The 17,464-nt window shown below is 38.4% G+C and overlaps 1 protein-coding gene across 4 annotated transcripts in view; it reads right to left on the reverse strand.

Moving 5' to 3' along the window:
- Positions 1-17,464, reverse strand: part of COL14A1 (collagen type XIV alpha 1 chain) — a 117,251-nt gene that overhangs the window by 88,651 nt on the left and 11,136 nt on the right. For all 4 annotated transcript variants that reach the window (XM_057415230.1, XM_057415229.1, XM_057415231.1 and 1 more), the window contains exon 5: positions 14,280-14,366. In XM_057415230.1, coding sequence (XP_057271213.1) covers positions 14,280-14,366 — 87 coding nt within the window. The remainder of the gene's footprint in view (positions 1-14,279; positions 14,367-17,464) is intronic.

The following is a 17,464-nucleotide window of genomic DNA, read 5'->3' on the forward strand; positions in this document are numbered from 1 at the left end:
TACATACTCAAACAGTTGTACTTCTGCAGTAAGTAATCGCTAGCTTAGAAAAACTTTTAGGACTTTCTTCCTCATCTGAACTTTTTAATTTACTTGACAGACAGGATAAACATAAAAGGTAATTATGAAAGTGTGCTTTCCGGCAGACCACTGCAGGTTGGTAACATGGAAGCACCTGAAGCCTACAGCAGTTTCCCAAATAACAACACTAAACTCTTTAGGTCTGTGTACCTTAATAGAAAAATATGTTTAAAAATCCCCTTTCATTTAAATGGAGAGTTCAGAATATTTATTTATATTTCTCTTCCAACAGGCAACATGTCAAGATGGAACAAAGCATACTGATGAAATCTTTCCTGAAACTGAAGTTCAATATGGCAAGATACTGTGTCCATTTAGCCATAATGATTTACACTGAAGATGGTCCACAACCCTCCTGTGAAACCTAAGAAACACTTCTGCAGATTACAGTGATATGCTCTACTTCTCTTTGCTTTCAGTTCTGATCTGAGTGCAGGAACATTTTACATGAAACAGCTGTCTCAAAATCTGAATTACTTTTCAAGGCAGAGAACTATAATTTTTTACTAATATGGTCATATTAATCCACCATTGCTATGTAACAAATACACCAGAATTTAAAATGATTATTTTTCCCTTTGCTGTAGTGAAGTATGAAATCCCTGAAACAGTTTTCTCTGGCTATCTAGAAGGCTGGAGATCAGGGGACTGCGGACAGAACTGGCACTCAGAAACCCTCAACATTAAGCGATACGTATAAATCCCTCTAAGCCATGATAAAGAGCTGGTCTGTGCCTGAGCTTGCAACTAAGTTGTCACTTTAACAACAGGTTAAGTAATACCAAACAAGCGTGTATCTATGAAAATCATTAATATAGAACTAATTAAGCATCAGTTGAAGCTGAATTGAAACTGCTACAACACTGTTACATTAGAGATCAGCATTACATATATATGCCCCATCCCTGGAAGTGCTCAAGGCCAGGTTGGATGGGGCTTTGAGCAACCTGGTCTAGTGGAAGGTGTCCTTGCCCGTGTCAGGGGGTTGGAACTACATTATCTTGAAGGTCCCTTCCCAATCATTCCAACTCAAACCGTTCTGTGATTCTGTAGAACCAGGTACATAGGATGTTGTGGCCCATGTGAACAGAAGAAAAAAAAAGATGGTGCAGTATAGGTACAGTACAGAAGACTTTCAAATTCAAGTCACTATAATACCTTTAAGAATTTCTTGAAATGATATTATCATAATGTGACCAATGTATATGTTTATATATAGAAATACAGATACACAGTGATCTTCAGAAGCGTCACTAATTTTGGATGTTGTGTCAATCCACAAAAGCTTGGGATGGAATTTGTGCTCTCTCGAATTTAGCGGTTCTTCCGCTGTCTCATTAGCAGAGATGTCCAAGTGAACATCTTCAGAATCAGAAGTGATTCTGAAGAATCTCTAACTCCCAGAATCACAGAGAGGTGGGAAGGGACCATTGAGACTGCCTTGTGAAACTGCCCTGCTCAAAGCGAGGGTAACTCCAGCAGATGGCTCTGCCTGTGTCCAGTCAGGTTAAAGCATCTCCAAACATGGGAGGCCCTGTAACACAGTAACCTTCTTTAGTGTTTGACCACCTCACAGTAAAAAAATTCTTCGATTAAATTAATTCTTTGATTAAATGGAATTTACAGTTATTTCAGTTTGTGTCCACTGCCTCTTGTTCTTCGACTGAACACCACTAAGAAGAGTCTCTGCCTTCTTTACTCCTTTCAATGTGTATTTTTACAAATATCCCTTGAACCTTCTGTACTCCAGTCTGAACAGTCCAGCTGTCTCAGCCTCTATTCTTACGAAAGATGCTCCAAGCCCTTAATCACATTCATATTAATTAATCATATTCATGGCCCTTCACTGGACTCACTCCAGCCTGTCCATGTCTGTCTTCTACTGGGAAATCAGCCCAGCACTGTACACAGAGCTTCACATGGGGTTTCACCAGGGCTGAGCAGAGAGGAAGGATCACCTCCCTCGACCTGCTGACAACTTTCTACCTAACGGAGCCCAGAAAGCTGTCGGCCTTTTTTACACAGGCACATTACTGGCTCCCAGTCAACCTGTTGTCCACCTCAAGACCTTTTCTGCAAAGCTGTTTTCCAGCCAGTGGTGTCTTCCTCAGAGGATTTAATTTTGAGGTTGTCTGGTTAAGTCTCAATGAGCAATTTAAAAGAAGAATGCCAAAAGTCTGTGCCACTGCACTGTATTGAAGTATTGATCAGGGGCTAAGCAGCAATAAACATACCACACATGTCTTTTCCTAACTAAGCATTCAAGATAACTTTTTGATTTTCTTTTCCTCTAGTTCATAGACTTTCAAATTCTTCTCATCCACTAATTAGTTCCCATGATGAACTAATGACTAAATAGCCATCTTATCTATTTTTCCCCTCAGGTAGATTACACCCTTGTCTTCAAGCCTGCAATATTTATTCCTGTCCAAGATTCCAGTCTCTTTGATTCACTTATTATTTCTTTGATCATGTACTTACACTATCATTCAGCTAGACAGATAAACAATGCATATAGGCACATCAGTTATGCAATATCATATACAGCAGACAGTTAAATTTTTAAACCACAGAAGGACTAATGACAAATCTCAAAATAATTCTTTCTTCCATTCAGTGAAAGAATACTTTCTTCCATTCAGTGCCATTTATAGCTACTTCACTTTACAGTGTTTCAAAAAACTTTAAAACAAAATGACAAGTCTTACCTCTAAATGCAACTGCACTTTTAAAAAGTAAAACAAATACCAAATGTAGAACCTTATCCTAAAGGCTTCAGCACAGGGATTTCCTTAACAATTTCACTCTACATAGGAAGGCTAATTTCTAATCTTTAACTTGCAGACATATGAGAAAAATACTAATCTGATTTAACAGAAAATCTCTGCATAGCAAGCAATAAGACTTTAATGACTACATTATATAAAATGTTTTTTAGAAGGTCTTCCAAAAACAAGGGCAAATTCTAAATCTGTAAGAGTGAATTTAAAATTCACACTGAGGAAAAGACAATCATTTTAATTAACCTAGACAAATTACTGGCTGCTACCCAAAGCATACAGCTGTTATGGGAACTGTCAAAACCCAAGGAGGGGTCTGTCACAAGGTACAGACTCTTCTTAGACATCCGGGCTTATTTTTAGTTTGTCAAGTATCAACTTAGCTATTTACGATAGCCATAATCAAAATGAAAACACTGGCTAAACTAAAACCATGTATTTCAACATACATACCTATAGTTAAACTACCCTGATGCCTGAAAAGCAGAGAGAGGGCAACCAGATAAAAATTTATTAAGATAGTCCTATGGAGCTCAACAGATCTTTTTTTTTTCCAAAGAAAAAATGTTCACTATTTAATATATAATTGTTCCGTTGTTCTTGCTCATTTTTTCCAATAAATAAGAATTTTTTTCATAATTACATTCTATTACACCAGTTTTAGGGTTTCCCTCCCACCAGCTGTTTTCTATTCCCAGATTAATAAAGTACTAACGGTTGCAAGGCTGGCAAAGGGCGTGCGATCCCATTGAGACAAAAAAGGAGCTTCTGAGTGTCATTTTCTTTTTTTAAGGTATAGCTAAACAGGACTGCCATCAAAGCCATAGAAGTATCTCAACCAAACTGAAACATATGCATCGTTATTGCTTGCAACTAATGCTTTGTTACTACTTCTTGGAGAATGAAAACCCCACTAAATATTACGAAGCTCTGAGGAAGAAACATCTGCCACTGTTTGACTTCCTTGCCCCCTAGGTATTGAGCTAAACTTGGATGTTGAGTTTGCAAGGTCTTGAGGGTGTGGAGAGGAAAGATACAGTGTAGGGAGACAAGAGATGAGATGAGTGGTATTTCACAAGCCACAGCCAATTCTGTCTTTTTGAAGGAGCTATCACCTTTATGCTCACAATTCAAAGTTTTCATTCCTTTACCATACTTACTAGAAAGATCAGTGTGAAAGACCAGAAATTTTACCACACATTTTTAACCATATAAACAAACCAAAACCAAGCAAGACCCTCCTGAGACTAACATTTACTTCCAACTTTCCTGCCTCCAAGGAGACTGACTACACTCAGGCATCAATCGGGCTCCCAAGAGAAACTACTCTGAGAATTCCAGGAGAGCGTACTCTTACGAGAGTACCATGGCTCCACGTACTGGGGAATAATGAGCCAAACAAACGCTTCATGAGACAGACACACACAAAACCCAACAAGGAAAACCCAGGTAAGGAAACGGGACTCCCTCATTATACGCAGACAGACTAGTATGATCAGTACAGGCATACTAGACAGGTGAGAATACTTTCAATGTGGAAAACACGGAAAAATCAGCCAGGTAAGTTCTGTTTCAGCTACTAACTAGCGTGTTTTTTAACGAAGGGGCATAGCACAGCTATACCACCAAGGCCTACTCAGCACACAAGGCATCAGGCAAAGGGTGCTGACCATGAGACAGCCCAGAACTAGAGTCCACAGCAACTCCACACAGAACATGAAGACCTCAGATTGCACAGTAAGGGTGGAAATGACCCTGAAATAATCTCCCCTCAGTACAAGCTCCTGCTTGATGTTGCGCAGCAGTGTTAGTATCAGATGAACAAGACTGTGAAACTAGACTCCCCTCTCTTAGTGTAAGGAACAGCCTTGAAAGTGAACTTGTACAGCAGACAGTTGAAAAGCAAAAGATTCAGCACCTTCTAGTTGTATTCAAGACAAGGTCACCTCAAGGAACACAGTCCCTGAGAAGAGATACCAAAATGTTAACCTTAATCTCCCATCTTGCTGTCCAGACCACAAAACAATGCAACTTGTTCATCAGGGTATTCAAAACAACTAGAATGCAAATCCATTATAAATTTGCAAATGAATATATAAATCCTTTATGATCATGGCCTTCTTACAAAAAGGTCTTGGTCTTGCACTTCAGTGTTTATTAATGTATCTGTCTACTAACAATTCTGAAAAGATTTTTTGATTCTCCCTTCAAGGTTGCCATACAAACTTTAAAAACTGCTAATTCTACCAAAGACAAGCATCACTCATGATATACTGAGATATTTGCCTAGAATATACGTAGCCAAGAGCAAGCCTACAGACTTCAAATTACGAGAAGATGTAAGGCCAGATGATGAAGAACTGTTAAGTAGTGTCTCAGCATGGCAGTAATGAAAGTATTTCAATAACAAAGCATGTCAACACAGACCCTGAATCTGACTAAGGTAAGTGTCTTGCTGCCAGCAGAATCCACCCATGCCAGCGCACTGTGTATTGGGTGGATGCCCAAGAGCTAATGACTTGAAGAGATGAAAAAAGAGTCTGAATTGAATGAAAGACCCTTCATTCAGCTGAGCTTCTATTAATCAGTCGTCAAGAATGTGAATAGCAGTCTCCCACTTTAGCTAAGAGCAGATTGCACAAGAAAAGCTCAGTGCCTTATGGAAAGCTACCAAAGGAAAAAAAAAAAAAGAGCCTAGACAGGAGGTTTTCAGCTGGTAATGGTTGATTTACCAAGCATTATACCTATTTACTACACAGTGATAGGAGAACAGACATAACTCAAGTGTTATGAACATGAGCAGTTCTGATATTAAGAGCTGGACTGCTTTATGACAAAATTGAAACTTACCTTTAGGTCAAAGATAGGCTGAGGTTTTTTTTCTACTCTGAGAGAGTAAAGAGCTATAAAGTGTGCTTTTTGGGGGGAAGTGAGGTGTTGTGAAGTTTTTCCCTTGAGCTACAAATTATCTAGATATCTATCTCAACACTATGTCTACTTTTCAGTGAATCAGATGCATTCAAAGAGAGTTCCTACAGGGGGATGGGGTGGAGACTGTGGATAACAGAAAGCCAATTTATCCAATCACCAGTTTCTGCCTGGTGTGAAACGCTGAATGAAAGGATGAGAGGTAATACACAATCACAACCATGTATATGATGTTAATATACTGGCAGATAGAAGAAAAGCAGCTCCTCCTACAAAAAGGAGGAGCCAGAAGATAAGTGGAATCCTTGAGTAAGAATGGAGATTAGCTGTAATTTCTAATGCCAAACTTTCCATTTTCTGAACAAAGCAAGAGTTTGTCTGGCATACCCAAATTGAAGAAGGTATCCAGCAACCTCCATGTTAATTCTTAATCTCAAACCAGGCTAAGGTATTAGAGATGTCTGAAACAGACAAGGCAGTTACAAGATATAGGAGACCTTCTGTATGTTAAGATCAATGTTTTCGTACTCCCAATCTCTCTCTCTCTCTGGGTTTCTCTCTCTTCCCTGATCTAACTTCAATCAGGGACTTCTTCTGTCAGGATCAAAGTGCACTACTCAAAGTAAACCCTTTCCCAATTCCAGCCTTCATAGCCACTTTTAGGTCTTCACTTTCAAGCTTGCTTTCTCTCAAGAACATATTTCTCTCTTATTCAGATAATTCCAACACACTTGCAAGTAAACTAATGGCTATTTAGTTGGGCCAGATGGCAGATGTAAACGCTGCAATATCTAAATGTATCTGGCTTGTTTTTTCCCAAAGCAACTACCAAAACAATGGCAAGGGAAAAGCATTTAAGAATTGTGTCCAGATCAGTGCTGATAATTCCTATCATGTTTTCCAGTTGTGGGAGGCAGGAAGCAGGAGTCTGCTGAAGGATCCTGGCCAGGTCCATAAAATATTGTCATTCCAAAAGGAAATCCAAAGTTGCAAATAGTTGTCAAAGGATACAAAAGCTTATCTATGTCCTCCAGAGAAATTGATATGATGAACTCCTGGAATAAGTGTTGGTCATCCACAGTACAATGAGCTAAACTTTCCGGACAGTAAAGGGGATTTGACCCAAGAGCTTCCTTGCACTGGAGTCCTCCTGTTAAGTCCTCCAATGACTAACAATGAAATTTATAATGTACAAAGCTCACAGTTTTATAGACTGGGGTCACGGAGCTGGGGCAAGTCTGCATGCTTCTAGTGGGCACAGGATTCAGTGATCCCTAACACAAGACAAAAAAGAAATCATATTGGTAGTGGAAGAGCCAAGTACTTCCCAATAAACTTTGTTTTATCCTCAGACCGCAGAAGCAGATTAATGTGCAAGGGCTGAGAAGATAAGGATTGTTTCAAAAGAAAAGAATGGCATTGGGCAGTAATGCCCACGCAACATAGTTATGATCTCCTTCTTCTGCTGGCTCATATCACAGGAGTTAAAGTGCCCTTCATAAAGCTCAGGGAAACACTGTTAGTAAGGCCAATTATAGGCTTTGTAAAGACAGAGGTAATGATTTCCGGAGGAGAGGAGTTCAGCAATAAATAAATAAATAAATAATAAAAAAGGTCATGACTAAACCCAGTATTTGCAGTTACATTAGCCAGGATGAAGTGAGTAAAACTATGAAACATGGCCAACAAAGCAGAAGTTCAGAAGGTATTAATTCCTGTGGTTTAGTCAAATACCTCATAGCATTCATTTCACACTGTCTGGTAATACTTACTGAAGCATCTGACACTAACTAAACAGACAAGTTAATAAATTAGATAATTAGTCTCTTCTGCTGAATGGTATTTTGATGTACCTCCCTGGATTTTTTCCTACTCTGCTTAAATAGCGCAATTTGACAGCTGCAGAGTGAATGTCAAAGCTTATTTGCCTCAAAGATGATGGCAGTATCGGAAGAAGAAAGCAAACCAGTGTATTTTTCAAGTTTACTGCCCCTTTCATTTCTATCACTATCAGAAGACTGACGTAGCCTCACTTGCAAAAGTTGTTATAATAGAAATCTCCGATATGCATACCATCTTACTTTGAGGATTTATATGCCTTTTGCATTATCTGATAATGTAAATAGCACTGCAAGAACAAATATTTAGAAAAGGATCATTCGGAAACACTTACTTTGAAAGGCTGTAGAAATAAATAATTATATCAGTAATAATGTAAAATACATTGGGAAGTCAAAATAAAAACTATCTTACTGCAAAACAGAATCATTTTGGATATGTCTACACAGTTTCTACAGGCACCTGAAAACTCCCCCTATTTTCTAGACATAGACCAGGAAGCTAAAAGTTAGGCTCACAAGAAAAGGTACAAAAGATCCACCACCAAAGAGATACTGTTTCTGCATGATGTAGAGCACTGGCAGAGCACACCCACCTGAAAGAAACTGCAGAAACTGCAGGCATACTTCTTCCTGTTAATACTTTGCAGGTTAAGCACCACATGACAGATGGCTTCAGGGCTCTTTCCAGGAGACTTTATGATACTAAACCCTGAAAGTACTAAAAACTTGAAATATACAACCAATACAACCAAAATCTCTTCTCTGTGCAGCGCTGAGTAGTGAAATAGAAGAGAATGGGACATATATCAGAGGAACCCAGAATGAGCAGCCACTCTCCACTTGCATGTACTTGCACGTGTATGTAGGTCTATAACTTGCATGTATACACATCTGTATGCATAATAGCATATAACTATACTATAGTATATCACTATATTAGCATATCACTATACTAGCAGTATCACTAGCAATGTTAAATTCTTTCAAAGGAAATATTTGTTTATCCTTATGGGTCTTTCTTACCTCTTCCTCAGAAGCTTTTATATTTAACTTAATATACAAATGCAGACATATCAGTCAAGACACATGAAGTCACTATTCAATGTTTTTTAACATTATTTATGTTGTATTAGCTACATAATACAGATAATATAACCTGGCATCTACATCTTTCTATTTTACTTAGTGGAAGCCAAGGTATGGCATTACACAGCTCATTAAAACACCTTCTGCAGTTCTTTCCTATTGCTGAGGTGCACTATGATTTCTATATTATTTTTCACTCAGCCAGTGCTTAATTCTTTCATTCGTCCTTTCTATACCCATGACCCAACAGATTAGCTACAGATTTTCTTTCCTAAGTTTCTACACGCTTGTCTCAGTCTTCCACAATGATAAATGCAGATCTAGCTTTTGTTGTCAGTTGATTTGTCCTAGAGCTTCTACCTGCATACTCCATTTGGACAGGAACTAAGGAGCAATACCCCTTTTCTCAGGTCCCACATTGGCCCAGGCAGATCTGGTAATATTCTGACAGTTTCATTCCTGACGTGGTAAAGGTGGCTCCATCAGGAAAGAGCATCTAAAGGATTTCAAAGGCTGGAGTTCTCCCAGGCTTTTTAACTAGGTCACATGTCACTAGATCTTCATAAGAATTGGTAAAAACCCACACCTGCCCCTAATGGACTTTCTCCAGGGATGAAAGACAGCTCTAATTTGGGAAGGCTGAACTAAGCAGCATGTTCTGTACTGTGCAGTGAAGATCTCTGACCTCCCTAACAAGTTATACTTACTAAATTACTACATTACATGCACCTTATGATGAGAAAGTAACTGTTACGTTACACTGTACATAAATCACGTAATCTTTTATGGAAGCTTACAGCTCATCATTTTAACTGTGTACAGTCTGTAGGAGGCTTATCCTGTAAAAACTTGATTCAGAAGAGAAATCTGGTTCATACGTGCTTGATGCTGTTGTAAATCATCCTGATCTGAGACTTGCATAAGGGAATTTCTGCACATGACATGTTTAAGACTGTGCAAATGCTTCACTCTAGTAAAGTGTTACTAGAGCACCTCTTATGTTGGGTGTCTGTGCCCAGGTTTGGCAGCAGGGGAGATGGAAAGGCGGTCTTTTGAGAAGAGGCCTGGGGCTGACCTGTGCCTGTGCACAGCTGGCAACACCTCTGGGAAGACATATTCCAGAAAGGGCAGAAAATACCAGGTAGAGAAGTGGGGCGTGAGGGGAGAAGAGTGAGACACAGCAGAGGGAACCCTCGGATGAGGAGGTGCTCCATGGTGGAGCAGGTATTCCCTGCAGCCTTTGGAGAACACACACTGGAAGAGAAGAATGGTAGAGAGAAATAACTCCTCAATACCCTTTTTTGCACTGTTTGCTTCCTCTCCGAGTGGACTTGCACTGAGCGTAACCTGCAGCGATAACAAGGGAGGAGTCTGGGAGAAGGGAAGGTGTCAAGTTGAGTTTGTGAAAGCAGAGAGGAAAACTGTTGCTTTAATGTTTGCCTTTTTGTTTTCACTGCCCACATTGGCATTCTGTTAAAATTACCTTAATTGGCCATAAATTAAGTAAATTTTCCCCCAGCTGACTCTGTTTGCTCACCATGGTAACTGGCAAGCAGTCTCCCCATCTTTGCCTCAACCCATGAGCTTTTTCATTACTGTTCTTTCTCCTTCCTCTCCTGTCCTGCTGGGGAGGGGAGTGAGGAAACAGCTAGGTGGGAGTCTGGCTGCTATCCTAGGCTAAGCCACCAAATCTCTCAACTAAAACCCCCCCAGATAAAGTCCACAAGCAAGAAAATAAAACTGACCCTCAATGTTTTGTTGGTTTTATTCAAATGTGTGGCTAAAAACATTTCAGACACAGAGAAATACTCAGCAGTGAAAGGATATAGTTGCATATTTGTCACGGAATATAGTCAAAACACTGTGATTCTCCCCTCCCCAAAGGGATTAAATCAGAGAATCACTCATAGAAGCTATCTGAGAAACTGTAAAACATCTGAGAAGGGACAGAATGTATTAACCCCTGTCACTGTGCAGAAAAGAGCTTTGTACATGAGGGAGTTGGAGAAGTGCCACGGGACAAGTACTCAAATATCTGCATGTTGAAAGAAGCTGAGTCTGTGAGCTTTATCTCAACAGAAAGAGAAAAGGCTTCTGACATTAATATGAGTGTGCACAGCAGTGATAAATCACTAAGCTGAAAACTGACAGGTTCTGAAAAAATATAAGAAAGAAGATTCAAGACTTGAAAGTGGTTTTGCAGAGCTGGAGAAGGTTTCTGGAAATCAAATATAAAGTGAACATTTGATGGATGAGTGCTAGACATTAAACCTGAATTAATTTGGCACAATGACATTACTGGGTATACCCCAAAGGCTTGTTTGAGATAAGAGCACAGTACTTAGAGCAGGAAAGAAAGAAGTAAATCTTTTCAAGCTACTTGAATGGGCAGGACAAAATAGATGGAAAATTTTAATCTAGGTTACTGAAGCTGCTGGAAAAATTACTAGCAAGTCACACGGAGCCACTGACAAGAGTTCCACAAAGACAGAGCAAAACCCAAATACAATCCAATTTAAGGACAAAAGAAAAAGGTAGATTTGGAAAGTTAAGAGAAGACATCCAGACTTCCCAGCACTACCTAGAGCCTCAGAGAGTTGATAATCAAACAACAGACAGAACTGCAGAATCAGTTCTCCAAACCACAGACGAAAGTAAGAGTGAGAAGCTTCAAAACCATCTGGAATCATTAATACAGATACTCATCTTGTATTTCTTAGCAAAGAGCTGTTTTCTATGAGTAGAAGAGTTATGGTGAAATCTTTGTCCCAGTGAAATTGAAAGTGAAATTTCTGGCTTTTATTATGTGAGCCTACAGAAAGTGCATTAGCTAAGTATTTATAAACAACAAATCTTTATAGCTGTGTGCCTTTCAGGAAAATCAGCAGGATATGTGATTTATCGTAATACACAAACTGGACCTTGAATTACTGACAGAGACCATATGCTCTCATACATATTTTACATACATGTTTTAAATACGCATATTGCTGTGCTTTATTAGTTTTGCCCCAAAACTGATTTTGGATTTTCTGGCCTACTAAATGTGAAATCTGACAATTCTCCATGCGTAGGAACAAAACTGATGATCTTTGCCTTTCTAAGGCTTGCAAAGACACTCGTTTCTTCCTATATAAACATCCTCCTGTAACAAGTGGGGCACATGTTCACAGAAGGTACCTCCTTACATGAAAACTTGACTATGATACTTGCAGAAACAGTAAAATACGCTTTCTTTGTTCTTTCAGCCAGGACAAGAGCAGAAGCCACAACCACTGTCAACACCAATTGTTTCAATTTTATTTTTTTTGTGGGCCAACATTGCTCTTGTTTTCAGGTAAGTTATTATACTACCTAATAATTTCTTTTGTACTCTTAAATCTCGAGGTCTTACCAACTTGATCAAGGATGAAACACAGCCACAGAATCTATCAGGGTTGCTATTAAATTCATCAAAGTTAGCCAAATACTAAATTGTTATGAAAGCAATTAGCTGCTGGCCTGAATTCATTTGGTCATACTCAAATAATTTCCTGTCAAACATCTGCAGAACATCAAGTTATTCTTCATGGTTTCACCATAAGATTCTGATCTTGTATCTTTAATCCATTTCTTTCACAGACTCTTCTTTACTTTTTTTTACTCCAATATCAAGTTGAGGTAGAATGGTCTTTGCATGTTAAACTAGGAAAGTTTTGATACCATTACTCTCTGTGAATCAGTTCTAATTCACTTCTATCCCAGCTATGCACTTTTTTGCTGATGCTGTTATTTCTGCACAACATTTTTGCTTGGACTCTCACTCTACTCCCACTGAAGTCATTCAGTTGGAATCTCCATCACTCTGAATAATCATTATACTGTGCAAAGGGAAGAAATATGTAATAGCTAGACAGCGGGAAAGAAGTCTATTACTTTACATTAAAATATAGCTGGGTTGGGAATAGGGTTGAACAAAATCACAAATTCATAAAAATTAACATAACGGGTTTTCTTGTTGGTCAGTTTTGCTGATAAGTTGGTAAGTTTTGCCTTTTGTTCAAACATGTACCCCAGTTTTCTAGTAAAACCTGCTACTGTAAGTGTAAGGCAATGGCTTTTCACAAGTCCCAGTGGAAGTGCATTTTGCTCCGATACAAACTGACCCAATACAGCTAAAGAAGTTTAGATGGCTAAAAATTGTGCAGAGAGGAGGAAAGTGACTGAGCTCGTGACTTCACAAGTAAACATGAATTCTAAAAAGGGAGAGGCTACAGATCCAGTCTCCTCTTGCCAACTGTATTTTTGCCCCTACTCAGTAAAAAAGCATAAATCGTCTCCCACAGTCTGGCAGACACTTTTCTGTCTGCATTTAATCAACATTTTCCTATTACAGGCTCAATTTTCCCTCCTTCAACTTTTATCACTTCATATTTTGTCCTTCATTAAGGAGACAAATCACATTTTCCTTCTTTAGTGCTCTCATTTCTTCCAACTCAGTATTCCTCTAGACATGAAAGAAAGATCACCTATCCACTACCCTATCATGCACTAGCAGGTATAACTTCCTTTTTAAGTGTTATAACTACTAACATTTTCCCCAATGCACTCAGTGTGACAAATTCAAGAGTGCTTTGGCTTGAGAAATGCTGTATGGAAACAAACTTGTATAGCATTAATAAATACAACATGACACAAGTATGTCTGGTAAGAAGAAAAACCCACTGAAGTGAGAAAAATTTGCATGGGCTTCAAGGAGCTTTGGGTGAGGGTCTTTGATACTTGCATTAGTAGGGAATGGAGCTAAAAAGAGCGGGATAAATGGGATCTTTGAAACTGTCCAATTTATTCACAGAGAGACTATTTAAGGTCATTAAGCTATTCTCATCTGTGCTTGTTCTGAACATCACAAATAACCACTGAAGGGAATAATTACTGTTGGGGTTACTTCATAAAGAAGATGCTATTTGAATGTTGGAATAACAGGAAATAGAGTTATATATTAAGCTTGAAATAGATTTTACTGTCCATACCAGACAAACTTCTCGACAGGCATTTCACCAGAATATTGGCTTCTTGCAACAAGACAAAGTGAACTCCTTTCCCCCAACCCCCAAAATACTTCAGATGTTTTCATGCATATGACCTACATTAGGACAAAGTTATTAAGTTACTAAATGTCTAATTATACAGTACCACAAATTCAACCTTATATAGGAATTAATACTGCAAGTCAGCCTTGCAGCTAAGATGATATGAAATTATTATTATGTATATATATGCACATGCAATTCTTTCATTACTCAAAGTGCACCAAGTAGGGAAATACACGCAATATGCTTTTATGCTATTCGTGGTGTTACTTAGTCCTTACTGTACAAAGTGGTAAAGCACAACACAGAACTAAAAGCAGTATCTCCGTTGTAGCAACACTCCAATATCCCTATTTTTCCCTTCTGTTTAACTTAACCCTGGAAACCAGATTTAAAGTACTGACAGAAGAAAAATCTATGCAATGGCCAAGCTAACTAAAAAAGCTGATTATTTCAGATTATCGCATAAGTCATGTGTATTATGATCTGACCTTCTGGAGCTGGTTTACTCGCATTTGTTTTTTCTGGATCCTTCACCTTGGATTTACTTGTTTCTTTTCTTCTCTCTATATCTTTAACTGAAAAGTAAAGCAGGGAAAAATAATCAATTAAACTAGAAACAGTGCAGTCAGAAGCATGTAATTTTGTTCTTAGAGATAAAAAAGTTGCATGCAACTACTTGTGATATGCTCAGGTAACAATGACTGTTACTGGGTTTTCCCTCCCTCCCTCTGGGTTTATTCTTTTTAATGAATCTTTCCCCATCCTATCATCATTAAAGTTCTCAAAAGTGACTCTCCTCACACAGGAGAGTCCAAATACAGTGATGTCAGCACCTAAGCCCACGCTGACAAGATCCAGCACTGGAAATACAGTCCAGAAAATTGGCAAAGCTAGCTGGGGAAAGTCCAGCATTGCAGAACTCCACTCCAAGTCATTCAACACAAAAGCACATAAGCCAGCTGTTACATTATCCTCTTTAAAGAATCATCTTAGATCCCATGCCCAAATCTATGATCAGGGCACCAAATACTCCCCTGTGACCGAAGTTGCTCCAAAGCTCAGCCTTCAACAGTTTCCTGTCCCACAAGAGGGTGGGATACCTCCCTTCTTATGTCCCAAATCTCTCATAACAGCCAAGCAGAACCCAGCTTGATTAGAAATTTTTAATATATTAGTAGCCAGTATCATCCTAATCAGTGTGAAAGATTCTGGCAAAATCATTGCTAAAGTCACATATAAGGAAAATAAATAATCCTTTCAGAATTTCCTTAGTGTCAACTTGGTGACAATGCCCCAGACACCTACAATGCTCAGAAACAGCTTAAAAGAATGAAAAATAAATATCTTTCTTAGAAAGTAAAATTCTACTCCAATTAAAATCTTTAGTTCATGTAAAGCTGGATTATGACCGACATTCATCCAAGCAGGACCCGAGTCTAGCCAGGATCAGTTTCTCTACTCTACATTGTTCAAAAAACACTGTGAGAGGGTGAAAGAAGGTTACCTCTCTTGAAACATATGATATCAAATAGACAATACAAGTATTCCGTTTTACGGAAGTGGACAAAAGTCAAATGGATTTCAATAATTTACCCAGTAGTATATGGAATACCTGAAACACCTAAGTGTGCTCTAAATTCCAACCCAAAATATAACCACAAGACCATCCTACGGTCTAGAGGAAGACAACAAATCATTGTCAGATATCTGAGTGCGACTTTACTAGTGGCTGCAGAACCTACAGCTCTTACACTCTAGGTATAAAAGTAAGGAAATCGGTGAAAAGGTACAGAATTTTTAACTTCTCTCCTTACTAACACGGGATGTGTACCTGTACATCACCTCTACATTTAGGTTTTGAAAGTGATTCAGAAGCAAATTCAGGTCCACAAGCTTGCTGAGGAATCAGCTTTTACTAAGGCAGATCTTGGTTATTAGCTGGGTTACAGATAATGCCACGATGACATCAGGTCTTATTCAGAAGTTTGGGTTTAATTCTTATTTAAACAAGACTCCAAATAAAATAAATGAGCTCAAATTACCAGAATACTATTAGTCAAAAAGGACATCATTCCTTGGCTTCAAAGAGCATTATTCCTTTGAGAAAAAGCTCAGAGCAAACTATGGAGCCACTTGATGGCCTCCTGTAATGCTAGGGCTGTTCTCTCCAGAGAGCCAACACCAAAGTCTGAAAATGCTCATAGGAGACAAGGTCACATCCTGACGGAGATTTCTGGATTTGGGGAAGCCATTTCTAACTGTCAAAATTCAAACCACACAGGAAGGACAAGACACCAGTTTTACTCACGTTATTTACACAGACAAAAAACTTATCTAATGCACTTCTACTGCCTCAATTTAAAAGGAAAATAAAAAAATCCCCAGTGATCTTTGTTAATTGCTTACTGTGTACTAAAGTAAGAATATACTAGAGCTAGGATAAGAAAGTATACCCAGCTATATAAAGAAGAATACTTTTTCAACAATAAAGTTTTTTTGTAGGCTTGAGAATTCTTAGTACATCAGCTGCAACTCAGCAGCATTAAACATACTTCCAGTGCACTAAACCAGAGGATATTCCCAAAGCTTTGTATATGTTTGACCATTTTTCATCTCAAGAATTAGTGGCCACTTGTCAGAGAAGGGGAAAAAGAACAGAATACAAGATAGTAAAACAGAAGTATTTGTATATATGCTGTTATCTAATTTTATTTATGCAAGGCATCTTATTGTCAAATGAAACTGCATTCTCATCAAGTACTACATGTTTTCAGCTGCAGCTAAGGAAGAGTATACTAAATAGAACATAACCCTTTATTCTTAAATCAAGTTGCAAGCTCTAATTCTCCTGAAGAATAGAGGTAGTTTAAAAAACAGCAATGCTTCATATTATAGAAGTCGGTGTAGCTTTATGTGGCCTGCTCTTTATTGCTACAATAATCTGTGGGTTTGTGGGTTTTCTAACCAGACAGAACTTAAAAGTAGTAAACACACAGTTGTAGTGGTGAAAAGCTAGAAAAACTTTAACAAATACCACATGAAGTAGTCAGCATATTTTATCTTGTGACGTTTCTAAGAGAAAGGCAGTTTAGCAATGACAGTGAGGAGTATTATCCCAAGGGAATTCAGTAGGCTTTCAACTGTACTGCCAGACTGTCACATTTTTGTCTTTATCAGCCAAATCTTCTTTAATCTCATTGATCTGAGCTGTTTAAGATGCAGATCAAGACAATTACATCACTATGATATAGACATTGAGAGTATGTGTAGGTCAGATGTAAAAAGTTTTAACCATAATTCATAAACATATTTGACATCTGAAGATCAGTAAGAATTCAGCCTTTCATAGTATCATTGAACTAACAACTAGTCATCAGTTGGCACTGCTCTAAGAATGTTTTTATTAAAAGTTGGACAAAGGGAAGGAAATGTTTCAACTATCCGAATATGATACTTTCCTTCTTGTTTCTGCTCACTGAAGATTCTTTTCCATGAGACACTGGCTAATTTCATAACATAATGGGGAAATAAAGTGATTTCAAACCACTAGAAAGAAAAATAGCCCAAAGCAAGAACCTCCTATGCAAGAGTGACTAGATCAATTCAGGCCTCCAGCCCTACATGTACCAATTAAAATCTGTGATTAGCCTTCCACCACAGAAGGAATTGTTTT

The sequence above is a fragment of the Pezoporus wallicus genome, unplaced genomic scaffold (genome assembly GCF_028554395.1).
Source record: "Pezoporus wallicus isolate ANWC-B61680 ecotype Strahan unplaced genomic scaffold, APGP_CSIRO_Pwel_v1 contig_3812, whole genome shotgun sequence".
NCBI classification, from domain to species: domain Eukaryota; kingdom Metazoa; phylum Chordata; class Aves; order Psittaciformes; family Psittacidae; genus Pezoporus; species Pezoporus wallicus.